The following is a 14426-nucleotide window of genomic DNA, read 5'->3' as shown; positions in this document are numbered from 1 at the left end:
CTTTGAATGAAGTGTGTTATGAGTGACATTGTAGGTATTACAGACTGCAGTTGTACTCTGGTAAACTAATTTCATTTAGATGATTCATCTCCATTTAGATTTAAGCACATGAATAAGAGTCCATGATTTGTTGTGGATTGGGACAGGAAGTAAAAGAATATAATGGATCAGGAAATGGAGTTGTCACAAGGGGGTTAAGCAAAAGGGTTGTCTTTGAAAAGGCAAAAGGTCTAAGCTGGAAGGGATAAAAAAAGATGTCAGTTCCAAAACTGAGTGTCAAAAATTCTGGGTGAAAAGAGCAAGCAAAAGTCCTGGTTGTCTGTAAATTATTTCCCTAATAACAATGGATGCCTTTGGTGGAAACAAAATATGGCTGTAGTTGAGAAAATCACAATGAGATTTCAAGTAAAAATGGCAATCTAATGACATTGCTGTCAAGAAATTAAAATAAATAACAAAAATCAAACATAATATGTAAAATGAGTCAGAAATGATATGTAACAACCACAAATTAATACTCGTATAACAAAATCATGACACCAACATTGTGACAGTGCATGGTGACTCTATTGTATTGTATATATTTTCTTGGGAAGATTTGAAATTCATAAATCACCATGTCAATAGCCCACTAAAAAAGCAAATTCTACATACAACATAACTGGTTCAAACAACTAAAATCCAGGTAAGTGTTTAATGTTCTGAAGGAAATACTTTGACTACAATGTGGTCATCTGTAAGATAACACAAGCTGCGACCAATGAATGAGACTTCACCCTGGTTTCACTGAAAGTGTTTTCATGTCTGCACAGGCTCCACATGCTCTTTGGGAACCAAGCAGACTTAACGGGTGTCTCCAAGCACTGCATGGGCTTGTCTGGTTCCACATAACACTGTGAAAGAGGCATGACAACAAACAGTTTTTCCAAGTATGTATCCATCCAAGAATGTTATGATGGATGTTTAGTATACAAAGTGTTGAAGTGGACTAACAGCGAAACTGAAAGCAACCACACTCTTTTCCAAAGTGGACTGCATAGTATGATCTATAGATCACTCCTGAGGGGATTACATTTCATACCAATTTCACTTTGCAAAACAAGCCTTCTTGATAATTACATTGGTACTGGGTGGCAAGTGTCTGTACAGACTTGAAAAAAAACAAAACGGAATTGGTTGAGAATTAAAATCACTGCTTCATTTTCCTAGTGAAACAAAAAATAATGACAAAGATTTAATGAGAATTTATCTTGATTCAGAAACTTACACTAATGTTCCCCTGAAGTGACTCTGCTTACTAATATACAAAATGAGATCTGCAGAACACAGACTGGCATTTTATACTCCTGCAGACTCGGAAGTGAAATGAAGTGAATGTAATGCAGCTTCAAATGTGCAACAACCCAATTAGTCACGTAACCTTCAATGTTTAACTGTATTTTTACCTGCAATTTATTCGCAGATGCCATGTCTAAGGTTTTCTCAGTGAAAAGGTGCTTTTCAAATCCCATTTGTGTTTCTGCCAGCTGTGGCAAGCTGCACAGTTAGAGGACCCCGAGGAGATAATTAGCAGTCCGACACAGTTGCTTGTTATCTCAATTGTAAATATTATTAAGCAGTTAAGAGCTAGTAAAAAGATGCTGTGCCTCATCTTCACCTTCTTGTCACTAACATGCCAGACATATTTAGAACTACTGTCTACTGGAGGAATGTGTCACCTTACCCATCAACCTGAAAATCAAGTGTAGTTCCTCTTTAACGGTGGATCCAGGAAACATTGGTCTTCCTGCTACCATTTCATAGTGAATGCACCCAACACCCCTAAGGAGAGAAACAAAAATGCCAAGATTATTACTTGTAAAATGTCCTACTTAATCACATAACTAATAAGTTGACTGTCCTATGTTGGCTTTCTCAAATTTTTAAGAATCCTAGAAAAAAACCGACAGAATCCATCCATCTGATTACTGAACTTGTCTATGTAATTTTTTGGACAGCCTAAATCTGTCTCTGCAGTATCAGGTGCAAGGCACAAATTACCCCTGGACGCGTCCAATGTAGGTTATATTCAGCACACAGCTATAAGCCTGCTATTGCCCTTTAGACCTCCGCTGAGAGATTAAAGGAATACTCTGTGTAAATAAATAATATTTTTTAATATGTTAATTGCCCCATGTAATTTTTTAGTGCTATCAAAGAAAATTTTTAAATTTCACATTTTCATAAGGAAAAAGTTTATTATATAACTAGGCTGACCCGCCTTTTAAGGCGACCAACTTTTAAGTTGACCACTTCTTAAGGCAATTCAATATGTAGATCAATTTAATATTTTATACAAACTCATTAATTTGGTTATATTGCATTTGAGCGGTATTACTTTAATACTCGTAGTTTCTGTTATTTTTGTGATGAAATTAAAACTTTTTTTCTCTATTGAGGTCGCCCTTTTGAACCCCCCTGATATTTACTACGCGGTGAGGCATTTGTATTCCATTAACATTAATTATTTCCAGAGAAATAATTTTGTCTATTTTTCCAGCGCATCGCACAAAACAAGGAACGATGGGAGCACCAGAACTCTACTCACATCATGTCGCTTCGTACCGCAAGCTGCAAGTAGTAAGTCTGTGAAAGGCGGAATACCGCTGCGCTTTGCACTCACGGGACGGAAGGACAATCCCGACTGCTTTTATATAGTAAGAAAGAAGAAGAAGAAGATATCGCACAGTCTGGAGTAGAAAATCATCTTTTACCTGGAGAAACGAAACTACAAATCCCATCGTGCATTGCAAAATGGACGGGGCGTGTGAAACTCCGCGCCTGTGTAGCACTCACGGGACAGAAGGACAATCCCGACCGCTTTTATATAGAAGGATAGATGTCAATAGTGAGCACTACTGTTCAATGGAAAATGATATAAAAAACGTCCATGGAAAAAAGACAAAAAAGACTTTACGTCACTCGTGTCACATAATCCATATATCAGTTGTGGAGGCTGGCCCGGACACAGACAGGCACACATGTTTATTTTTCCCACCACACATTTATTTATAGCTATATACAATGTCCATACGTGCCACACAAACCCCACAAGTCCCCAAAGTCCTGGCCACAACAATGCCTTTCTTCCTTTTCAGGCCGCCTCTTGCCTCCTCCAGCAAGTTCAGTCCACTCCGCTCCCAACTCTCGTGCTGAATGAAGGGAGGCGGCCCCTTTTTTCCACACCCGGATGTGCTCCAGGTACTTCCCGGCAACCTCCCACCGACACGCCCTCGTGTGGCGGAAGTGCCGGCTGTATCCCAGGAAGCACTCCGTGTGTCTCTGCTCCTCCTCCCCCAGCACTTCCTAGTGTGGCAGAAGTGCTGAGGTCCAGGGCTCCAAAGGCATGGGGTGCCCCCTGGCGGTGACCACGGGCCCCTACAGGGTGGAGCTTCAAAGCTCTGTACCCATGGCCCCCAAAGGAACCAGGGCGGTTGCCCCCAGATGGTCTGGGGAAGGAGCAAGCCCTCCTCTGGTCTTCCTGGGCATCCCGGCCGGGTCACCACCCCAACCACCTCTGACACAGTTATCTAGTTGTATGCACAAAATGTGCAAAATTCTCACTTTTTTGCAAGAATAATTACAAATATATGCTTCCAAAATAATCAGCGCACATTATAAACAGGAAATTAAAGGTTAATGGGAAAGACTTTTTGAATATGAGACAGGACTCTTGACCAATCTAAGTGGGGTGGAGTATTCCCTTAACTTCAATGGGCAAAAATTTCTCTCTTTCCTAATATTTATTAGTATTTCATAATATTTAATGTTTGTTGCACTCATTTGCACTCCTAAAAACACACTATTTCAATGTGCCTAACTACAGTACATTTTAGTTCTACCCTTAATCAACCACATAAGCATAGAATTATTATACTCTACAATGAACCTATACTCTTTATTAATCTTTATTTCTCTCTGTTTTCCTTCTGTGGTGGCATTCCAAACAACCACCACCTGGTCAAAGTCCTGTGCAGCTGCCTGTGATGTTTGCATGTTTTAAAGTGGATACCCCAACCCGCCATGAGACAAATTATGTTGAATCCTCTAAGATGAAGCCTAAAAAAAACAGAATGATAGGACTACTTAAGGATATTTATGTTAGACAGAGTGCCCGTTGGGTGCTGGGCAGTCTTTTGGCCTGGAATCTCTACAGATTTTTGTTTATACTCCAGCTTAACTGGATTTTTTTTTGTTCTGTCCACTCTGGTCAACTGACATTATCATTGTACCACCATTTGGAGACTTAAAAAAACAATTCTATATTTAAGAACTCTATTTCTCATAATTATATACCTATCTTATATACTGTAAGTGTGTTGTCACACATGTGTGGCTTGGAAGGCAGCCAAAGGACTCTGGTGATGGTAATTACCCACCGAACTAAGGTTTGGCGCTGTGTACTAACATTATCTCTCGTCCTTCCCCTGAAGAACAGAACAGTAGCGGCCCCTCCACTGCTGATGTCACTTGTGTTGTCTGCACATTTGGAAAAATATAAACGTGGAGCCTACAATTTCCACTCAGTTCTGTATTGGACTGGCATCTGAAAAGATGTTATGTGTATCTTTGTCGAAAGATTTATTTTTTCCTTTGCTACACGTTATACATGGTCACAGTTGTGACCCAAACCTTTTTCTATATTATTTATTTTTTTACACTACACATTATTTTTCTTATCTAATTTTTATTTGTTTTTCATTGAATGTAACATTGTTTGTAAGAAAATGTGCTATTGAATTAAATGTTTTAAATAAAGTTCAGTTTTAAACATTTTAATGCAGTGATTCCGTAGTTCAATCCTAGTACTGTATGTCAGTCTTACATTTATTTGACCTCACTGCTTTCTGAGGTGTCAGTTTTAGGTGCATGTGAATGTAATGCAAAAAGCACCTACTGAGGTAGTCACGTCTGCCTGTTTGTCTGCTTTATATAACTAGGCTCACAGTGAGCCAATTTTGTTGAAATTTGATATACTTATTTTTCATGGAATTCTTTCAGGATAATTCCATTTGTGTTGAGCTATTCTGAATACAGCATGCAGTAAAACTTTTTGAGCATTCAAAAACTCCCACCTAAAGTATCATCAAAGAAAGAGTGCATTTGAAAAGAGAGACATTTCTGTTTACTGAAAAATTTACTGTTAAAAGAAATCCTGGCACTATCAAGTCCATGTGGTCCTGGCAAGTTCACAGATCAAAAAAGGAGGCAGATATCTCCAGTTATGGCTCAAGGAAACATGTTTAGCAAAAGTAAACAGTCATACTATTTTGACGACATGTCTTGAGCTATACTCTGACCACTCCTGTCCATTCCCACAGGCATCTCCGACTGTTCACACCCATTGCCTCAGACATTCTAAATGCTCCCATCTGTTTCTGTAGACACACTGACAGCGCCCGACCATTCCCGCAGATATTTCTTTCCACACCTGCCCACTACACTGTTGCTCAGTTCCAACCCCCCTGAATAAACAAATAATAAAAGTAATGTCAAATCCGTTAACACATGATTTTTATTTTAATGAAAACCAGCAATCAGCTGACAAATCAGCCTTTTATTTAAAACAAAAAAAAAAAACATGGATTTAAACTTTTACCATCGATCTTAACTTTCACAAGAAGTGTAATTTTGAGCAAGCTACTCTTTTAAAGAAATTAGGATCTGCATGTACGCATATCAGATACTAACAAACCAAAAAAAATAATAAACATGTGAAGGAAAAAGCAATTTAACAAGCATCACTGAGAGTTCAGCTACTGAAACTGTTTATTTTTAAATAAAAATTAAAAATTGAAACATGGTTGTCTGATTCTGACTGAAGGCACATTCACCTTTCCACCAAATTGTCCCTGCTGGCGAACTTTATTTTTTTGGGTGTCACCTTTATCCAAAGCAAGTTATGAGACACAAGTAGTTATGGTTTGATAATTGGAGTACAAGCAGGTGAAGTAACTTGCTTCTGGTCATACAATGTCAGTAGTGGGATTTGAACCCACAACCTTAGGGCTTAAGGTCCAAAGCCTTAACTACTACAGCACACTGCCTGCAAATCAAATTGCATGTTCTTTTGGACTCAACATTTATAGTAGGGATTCCCAGGTCAGGTCAGTTTGGATGATGCTACAAAATTCTCTCAATTAAATTTCTCCCATTCTAGAATGTTATTAGGATTTAGGTTGTCATTCTAATAGATAAATAATAATCTACTACTTCATCATCCATCATTTTACTTTAGGTTCTCCAGTTTCCATCCACAGTGCAAAGACATGCAGGTAAGGTGACTTGGTAACACTAAATTGGCCCTAGTGTGTGCTTGGGGTGTATGTGCATTTGAGTGTTTACCCAGTGATTAACTGCACCCTGTCCAGGGTATATTCTTGCCTTGCACCCTATGCTAGTTGGGATAGGCTCAAGCAGCCCCTGCAACCGGGGTGTGGATTATGCAGGTTATTAAATGACATGACTCCTGTCACATTCCAAGTTAGAGGATATTTTGTTTGTGCACTTGCTTTTTGGAAAGTAGTTCATGTTGGGACCCAACCTGATCAAAGCAGTTTATTTTTTAACAGTTTAAATCACATTATCCTGTTCAGGAGATTCTAGCATATTCAACCATTGTATTTACATTTACTTATTTGGCTTTATCCATCCAAGATGACATGCAACATTCATGATACAATTGGTTACACTTCATTTGCTTTTCCAATTGGAACACAGGCAGAGGCCACACAGTGTCAGGACTGAAACCCATAACCTCAGGGTTTGAAGTCCGAAGCCTTAACCACTATGCCACATTGCCAGCCTATTATTGGCAACAGAAAAGGGACAATCCTGAATCTCTTGGGGATCCACATTTGTCTCACATGTTCAGTTCATCAAGTCTAAAGAAACAAAGAGCCACTATTTCTGAAAGCACAGGTTCTAATGTTGTTGCTCAGAAATGTTCATTGGGTGAGACAGAGCATAACAGAGCAAATGCTGAAACGTGGGTGGAATGATCAGACTCAGGATCATCTGGTGTGTGTTTGAATGGCTTCAGAAAAGCAACCACTGTCTTTACTGTTAATTTATCCAATTTTAGTATTTTTGGCAAGCAGCATAGTAGTGATTTCGTCATACTGCTGCTGAATTGAGTTTAATATTTTAAAGTTGTAATTCCATCTCATGTTGACAGATTGCTTTAAAAAAAGGAATGCAAACTGTTTAAATGCCTGCTGTACAAAGTTATTACCAGCTACAAAATCACTGGCACAAATATTTTCAAACACAAGTTCAACTTGTTTCCATATTTTCTCTTGCTTAATGCTTCTAAAAGACACATTAAGTATCCAGGAATTATTGCAAGTACAAAAAAAAACAAAAACAGGAGGTGATTAATGAAGGGATGAGACGTGGTCTTTATTATGCTAGCAAACTAGCAAGGACATTTTTTTAAAAGGGATCAGGAGAAAAGCCAAGGAAACTGCCAAACCAAAAGCAAAACTTAAGCAAGAATCAAATATTCAGACACAAGTCAAAAGCAAAAAGTTTTTTTTTTTAAACAAAAGATGAATTGTCAAAAGGGTTTTGGATGAGGAAGTGCCCGATACAATGATCTTTTACTCTATCGCATTGTTATTGGTGATTTACAACCTCTGAAGGCACAGTTCCTGACAATGTGAAACCGTCCCAATAACAGAATGACCAAAATGGCAGTGACGACGGTACAACATAATGCAAAGCAAGAAAAGTAAGCTTTTAATGAAAAAAAAAAAACAATAAGAAATTCAGAATCTGGGCGTCATGTTACGATTGTAAAAATTGGATTGAGGCCTCCTAAAAGGACCATAAAGGTAGGGTCATAATCTAGCAAGCCTACTCAAAGGGATTCACCCCAAATCCAGCTAGTTTTAAAACTGCTAATTGCAGACCCCAAAACAAAGTAAACTGGCAAAATAACAACAAATTACCACATTGAATTTTAAATGAAACAACTCAGATGCAGTTGAAGTGCAGACTTTTAGCTTTAATTCAGTGGGTGAACAAAACGATTGCATAAAAATGTGAGGCAACTAAGGCATTTGTTTTTTAACACAATCCCTTTATTTCAGGGGCTCAAAAATAATTGGACAATTGACTCAAAGGCTATTTCAGGGGCAGGTGTGAGCAAGTCCGCCATTATGTCATTATCAATTAAGCAGATAAAAGGCCTGGAGTTGATTTGAGGTGTGATGCTTGGATGTGGAAGATTTTGCTGTAAACAGACAACATGCGGTCAAAGGAGCTCTCCATGCAGGTGAAAGAAGCCATCCTTAAGCAGCGAAAACAGAAAACCCATCAGAGAAATTGCTACAATATTATGAGTGGCAAAATCTACTGTTTGGTACATCTTGAGAAAGAAAGCAAGCACTGGTGAACTCAGCAATGCAAAAAGACCTGAACGTCCACGGAAGACAACAGTGGTGGATGATCACAGAATCATTTCCATGGTGAAGAGAAACCCCTTCACAACAGCCAACCAAGTGAACAACACTCTCCAGGGTGTTGGCGTATCGATATTCAAGTCTACCATAAAGACAAGACTGCATGAAAGTAAATACAGAGGGTGCACTGCAAGGTGCAGGCCACTCATAAGCCTCAAGAACAGAAAGGCTAGATTGGACTTTGCTAAAGAACATCTAAAAAAGCCAGCACAGTTCTGGAAAAACATTCTTTGGACAGATGAAACCAAGATCAACCTCTACCAGAATGATGGCAAGAAAAAAGTATGGAGAAGGCGTGGAACAACTCATTATCCAAAGCATACCACATCATCTGTAAAACACGGTGGAGGCAGTGTGATGGCTTGGGTGTGCATGGCTGCCAGTGGCACTGGGACACTAGTGTTTATTGATGATGTGACACAGGACAGAAACAGCCGAATGAATTCTGAGGTGTTCAGAGACATACTGTCTGCTCAAATCCAGCTAAATGCAGTCAAATTGATTGGGTGACGTTTCATGATACAGATGGACAATGACCCAAAACATACAGCCAAAGCAACCTAGGAGTTTATTAAAGCAAATAAGTGGAAAATTCTTGAATGGCCAAGTCAGTCCCCTGATCTTAACCCAATTGAGCATGAATTTCACTTGTTGAAGACTAAACTTCGGACAGAAGAGCCCACAAACAAACAGCAACTGAAAGCCACTGCAGTAAAGGCCTGACAGAGCATTAAAAAGGAGGAAACCCAGCATCTGGTGATGTCCATGAGTTCAAGACTTCAGGCTGTCATTGCCAGCAAAGGGTTTTCAACCAAATATTAGAAATGAACATTTTATTTCCAGTTATTTATTCCAGCAAATCCACTGAGCAAGGACACCGGACAAGGCCATGGACACTCCCACTCAACTAAGGTAGCTGTATCTTCCCTTTCAAAATCTTAAGCATGTGTCAACAATTCATCCCTGTCCTTAACACAAGAAGTTTCTCTTACCGCTTTAACAGGAGAGAGAGAAACTCAGACACCCTTCATCCACTGTGTCAAACTAGCACTTTAGACACTGTCTTCTCCTTTGGCTTGTGGAACTGCCAGTCTGTGGTCAACAAAAAAGACTTTACTTCAGCTTTCAAAACCCAAAGGGGCCTCTAAGTACTGGCTCTGACAGAAAACACAGTAACACCTACAGCACTTTTCTCTGCCTTCAACTTCTTCCACTCCTGCCACTCCACTGGCAGGGGATAGGGGACAAGTATTCTTACATCGAAGTGCTGGAAATTCACCCCTCTAGGTAATGTATGCAATTTGACTACCTTTGAATTCCATGCTATTACTATGTCCTCTCCAATTAACATGACCATTGTTGGTGTTTATCACCCTCCAGGTTTGCTTGGGATCTTCCTTGATGAGCCAAATGGGTTGCTCTCTTCCCTCCAAAATGGTGGCAGCCCAATTCTAATTCTTGTGGAACTGACCTCCACCTGGATAACCATCTCTTTGCTGAATTTCTCACTTTTCTTTCCTCATTCAGCATCATAGAGCTTCACACCCCACCCACTCACAAGACTGTCAATGTGCTTGACCTTATTCTGTCAGGCAACTGCACTCCCACAAATGTAACTGTCACTCCTCTAAAAAGTCTGACCACTTTTTCATTCAGTTCTCTCTGCTGCTTCCATCTTTTCACTCTTCTCCCCCCACTATATCCTTCTGCCAACACCTCTGCTCTTTCTCTCCCATCCATTTCTCTTCCATCTTCTGTTTGTCTTCTCTCTCTTCAAAGACCCTCCTGTTCCTGGATTTCCAATGTACTCCACAATCAATGGACCGAGCTGAGGACAGCCGAAAGGAAATGGAGGAGTCCAAAGCTCAGACAGATCTGGCTAAGTATCAGTCTCTTCTTCCATTCTTTTCTTTCTGCCACCTTCAATGCTAAGGTAAGGTTCTACCAGACTAGAATTAACAGCACCACCAACACTCTCCCTCTGTCCTCTGCTTTAATTTCCATTCTTAACCCTTCCCCAATCTCCTTTCCTGCTGATGACTTTACCACCTTATCCACACATCATGCCTCCTTCCAAGCCACACCAACATTCTCTCCACTGTTTGACACTGATGTTTCCAACCTCTTTTCCAATCACCCCACTACCTGCACACTCGAATATATTCCCTCAAATCTCCTTCAGGCCTTCACCCCCTAACTCAGTCTTGCAATAATCATTATCAGCTCACTCAGCTTCAGGAACATTCCCTCACATTTTCAAACATGCTCTGATAAACCCACTTCTTAAAAAATCAGCACTCAATCCATCCCAAGTTAACAACAACAGGCCTGCCTCCTTTCCTTTCTATCCAAAACACTTGAATGCGCTGTTTCTAACCAGATCTATTCCTTCTTTGTACAGAATGAGTTGCTCGATACCAACCAGTCTGTCTTCATGAGGAACCAATTGACTGAAAAAGCTCTACTGACTGTGGTTGACCAGCTAGGCTGTGCTAGAGCTAGCAACATGTCATCAGTCCTGATTCTGCTAGATTTTTCTTCTCTCTTTGACATGGTCAAATACAACATCTTTCTGGCCACTTTCTCTGACTTTGGCATCACTGGGACTGCTCTCAGATGGTCTGAATCAGAATCAGGAAACAGTAACAATAAGGGTAGGCATTATGACACCCGATTATTTCTGATCATTCCAACACTGCATTCTCAATCATTCTCCTACTACCATCTTCTGAGCACAAGTGACTTGGCATGCAAAAAACTGTACTTAATTGTGTTTCATTGTGGCTTGGCTATAGTGCATATTTTCCATCTATCCCTCCCCTCAATCCTCCATTTCCTCAGTAATTATTTTTATTATGCATGCAAATGATATATGGCAAAACATGCGTAATGTTGACTGGTATTGCAGTTTTGCAGTTCAGACGTAAGACATTGCTTTGATAAAAAATATAATGTCTTCAGTGTATTCTAAATTTAATATCTTTTGTACACAGTACAATGTTAATACAATTTGCTCATGAGACCAGCAAGCACTATTCCATCACTGTCTTTGTCCAACTGCCAAATCTCTCTCAGTTAAGCGAAATATTTCATCTCATTTTCTGAAACTGCTTTTCCTGGTGATGGACACAATGTCTGTAAAGTGTAACAATAAAAATATAGGGGGTGATGAGCAAAAAAGTTAAGTTTCCCTTTGTACACAGTTTCACAAGACTGATGTAAAATAGGTTTTATAAAGGCTTTCTTGGGAGTGTAAAGAAAGAGACATTGCTCCTTAAGGGATTATCAATGCTGTACACCCCTTTCAGATCCGTTGATTTCTCAGAAAAATTTCCAGATGAAAATAAACAGGTGAACGTTGTTTTTGGAAATGCAATAAGGCTAAAGACATCCCAGAATGAAACAAAAGGGCACTCTGTTAAACAAAAGCTATAATCCAACAAGGTAACAAATTTGTTGTACCTGAGGTAAAAAAGCTACCAGTGGTGTTCAGGTTTAAACATTTTACACATTGTGTTGAATCAACAGAGTTTAGCCAACCAGTCACAACACACTCCCTTCTGTCTGTTGGAAAGTGTAATCCCTCATCGGCACAGCTAAAAGTTTGCAGATGAGATGAAACTACAGTGAGGAAAAGTGATTATATGTGGACCACCACAGAGTGTACAGCTCCCTCAACCCCGACAGACAGGCTGAGGTACAAGTTCAACACAGCACATCTTTTACTTTTCAGTGAGGAAGCGTTTTCTGTTGTTTCCCACTTCACAGAACAGTATAAAGCATGACGTAATACAATAAAACACAGTCTTTCTTCTCTCATTCTGTTCTTTGCCTTCACTCCTTCTTCGCAAGCTTTGTCCTCCACCTCCCTACTCTGGAGGTGTGGCATCTCCTTTTATAGTGTACCCGGAAGTGTGCTGGGTGTGCCAGAAGTGGTTCCACAAAGGGCTCAGCTGTACCTGCATCACCCCCTGAGCCGGGGAAGATACAGTAATGTCTCCAATATGGTCTCTCCCTCGGTCCATCCACCCAATTGGTAACTTCCCTGGCCATCCGTCACAATACATATATATACAGTATATATATATATATATATATATATATATATATATATATATATATATATATATATATATATATATATATATATATATATATTGTGGCAGGCAGCTTGGGTCCATGCCATTGTCCTCATAATCTTGAGTGGCTCAATCACTATACTTAGTCACATACCATTATCCAGCTACCTGTTATCAAATCTGGTTATTTAGCTCAAGAACTGGAGTCTATCGTGGCAGCAAAATATCTAATGAAAAGCAGGAACCAAAAGTGAACAGGGTGTCATTTTATCAAAGGGCAGACTTGCTCAGAACTATTATTACTGGCACTGGCTCAGGGACAGCTTTTGAATCAACTATTAACCTGACATGCAGTTGGTGAAAAAGTAGTGTGAGAACCCAATGCAGTCAAATAAAGAACATGCAAGCTCCACACATGTGGTATATGGGCTGAATTTAAAACAAAGGAAGTTGTAACTACAAGGCTAGCCGCTGTACCAACTTTCTACCCTGCCAAACAATTAGTGAGAAAAAAAATATTACTTGAACTTTAATTAGTCATGCATTTGTATGTGAGCATGATTTTCCTGCTTGATCTCTGCTTGATTTAAATAGATACTGTATATTACTGAAAAGTTCAAAGGCAATGTTTTCAGCCAGTAACTGTAAACCCCAATCTTCTTGGGGCATTTGCATGAAAAATAAAAGGGCATACTTGATTATCAAAAAAGGAATAAAATATGTCACGTTTTCTGGCAGGAGATGATGATTTAACAATTTCACTGAACAGAGTCACTAAGAAGAATCAGTGAGAGACCAAAGAAGATTTAATGTGTTTTTGTAAATGACTGTATATCAAACGAGCTTGTCATTGCATTTAATGAAGGCCATTATCAAAGGAGCACCATGTAACCTCTGAATATATTAGGTATATTATGCTATGGAAATGAAAAGAGCTAATGCTGCGAATCACTGTAGGTAAAAGAAAAATTAAAGAACACTCTGTATGTCATGTGGATGGTGTAATTTAATCTTGAGATAAATATATGTACAAAATGTACTTAGAAAAAAATAATAACTTTAGAAACCAGTTGTTGTTTTTAACAGGTTAGATAAGACCTTATGAAACACCTGTTAAAAAAACCCTCTTGTCTTTGTCTGTTTTATTACATTATCTATCTATCTATCTATCTATCTAGCACAGTGTTTCTACTGTTGCATCAATCCAGAGGCAGTGCAGGATCAGAGACCACACCTGTACAAACACTGGTTAGTTGTCTATTTTATATATATATATAGTGGTCATGCTGACCGCTCTCCACCACGAAAAATATATGCAATATGCATGTGAGAGTCTGAACTTGACCATAGAACAATGGAAGAAAGAGGTCTGATGTGATGAATCACTTTTTGTTTTAGATCATGTGGACAGCCAGTTGGATTATTCACCTGTGGAAAAATGGCAGGAGGATGCACTATGTGAAGAAGATAAGCCAGCGGTAGCAATGTAATTCTTTAGGCAATGTTCTTCTGGTAAACCTTCAGTCCTGGCATTCTGTGGTATATGCTAGAAGGAGGCCCTGCTGCAAATGACTTGGTGCCAGATAGCACAGAATACCTTCAGAAGTCTTGTAGAGTCAGTCATTGCCCCAGTTGCTCAGAGCTGTTTTAGTTGCATAAAGGGGACCTACCCAATATTTGGCAGGTGGTTTTAATTTTGCGGCATGTCAGAGTATATATATATATATATATATATATATATATATATATATATATATATAGTGGTCCAACCCTGACACAGACAGACGCTAGGCATAAGTGCAGCATACCACACATTTTATTTACAAGTGGGGAAGTGCTTTTC

The 14426-nt window shown here is 39.3% G+C and overlaps 1 protein-coding gene across 3 annotated transcripts in view; it reads right to left on the bottom strand.

Annotated features, from left to right (window-relative positions):
• The window catches only part of cdk18 (cyclin dependent kinase 18), a 324367-nt gene that overhangs the window by 49364 nt on the left and 260577 nt on the right, over positions 1-14426 (bottom strand). For all 3 annotated transcript variants that reach the window (XM_039748505.1, XM_039748503.1, XM_039748504.1), the window contains one exon: positions 1724-1821. In XM_039748505.1, the coding sequence (XP_039604439.1) occupies positions 1724-1821 (98 nt within the window). The remainder of the gene's footprint in view (positions 1-1723; positions 1822-14426) is intronic.

This window comes from Polypterus senegalus, chromosome 3 (assembly GCF_016835505.1).
Source record: "Polypterus senegalus isolate Bchr_013 chromosome 3, ASM1683550v1, whole genome shotgun sequence".
Taxonomy (NCBI): domain Eukaryota; kingdom Metazoa; phylum Chordata; class Cladistia; order Polypteriformes; family Polypteridae; genus Polypterus; species Polypterus senegalus.
The sequence above is the reverse complement of the archived record's forward strand: the minus strand, read 5'-3'. Positions and strand labels throughout refer to the sequence as shown.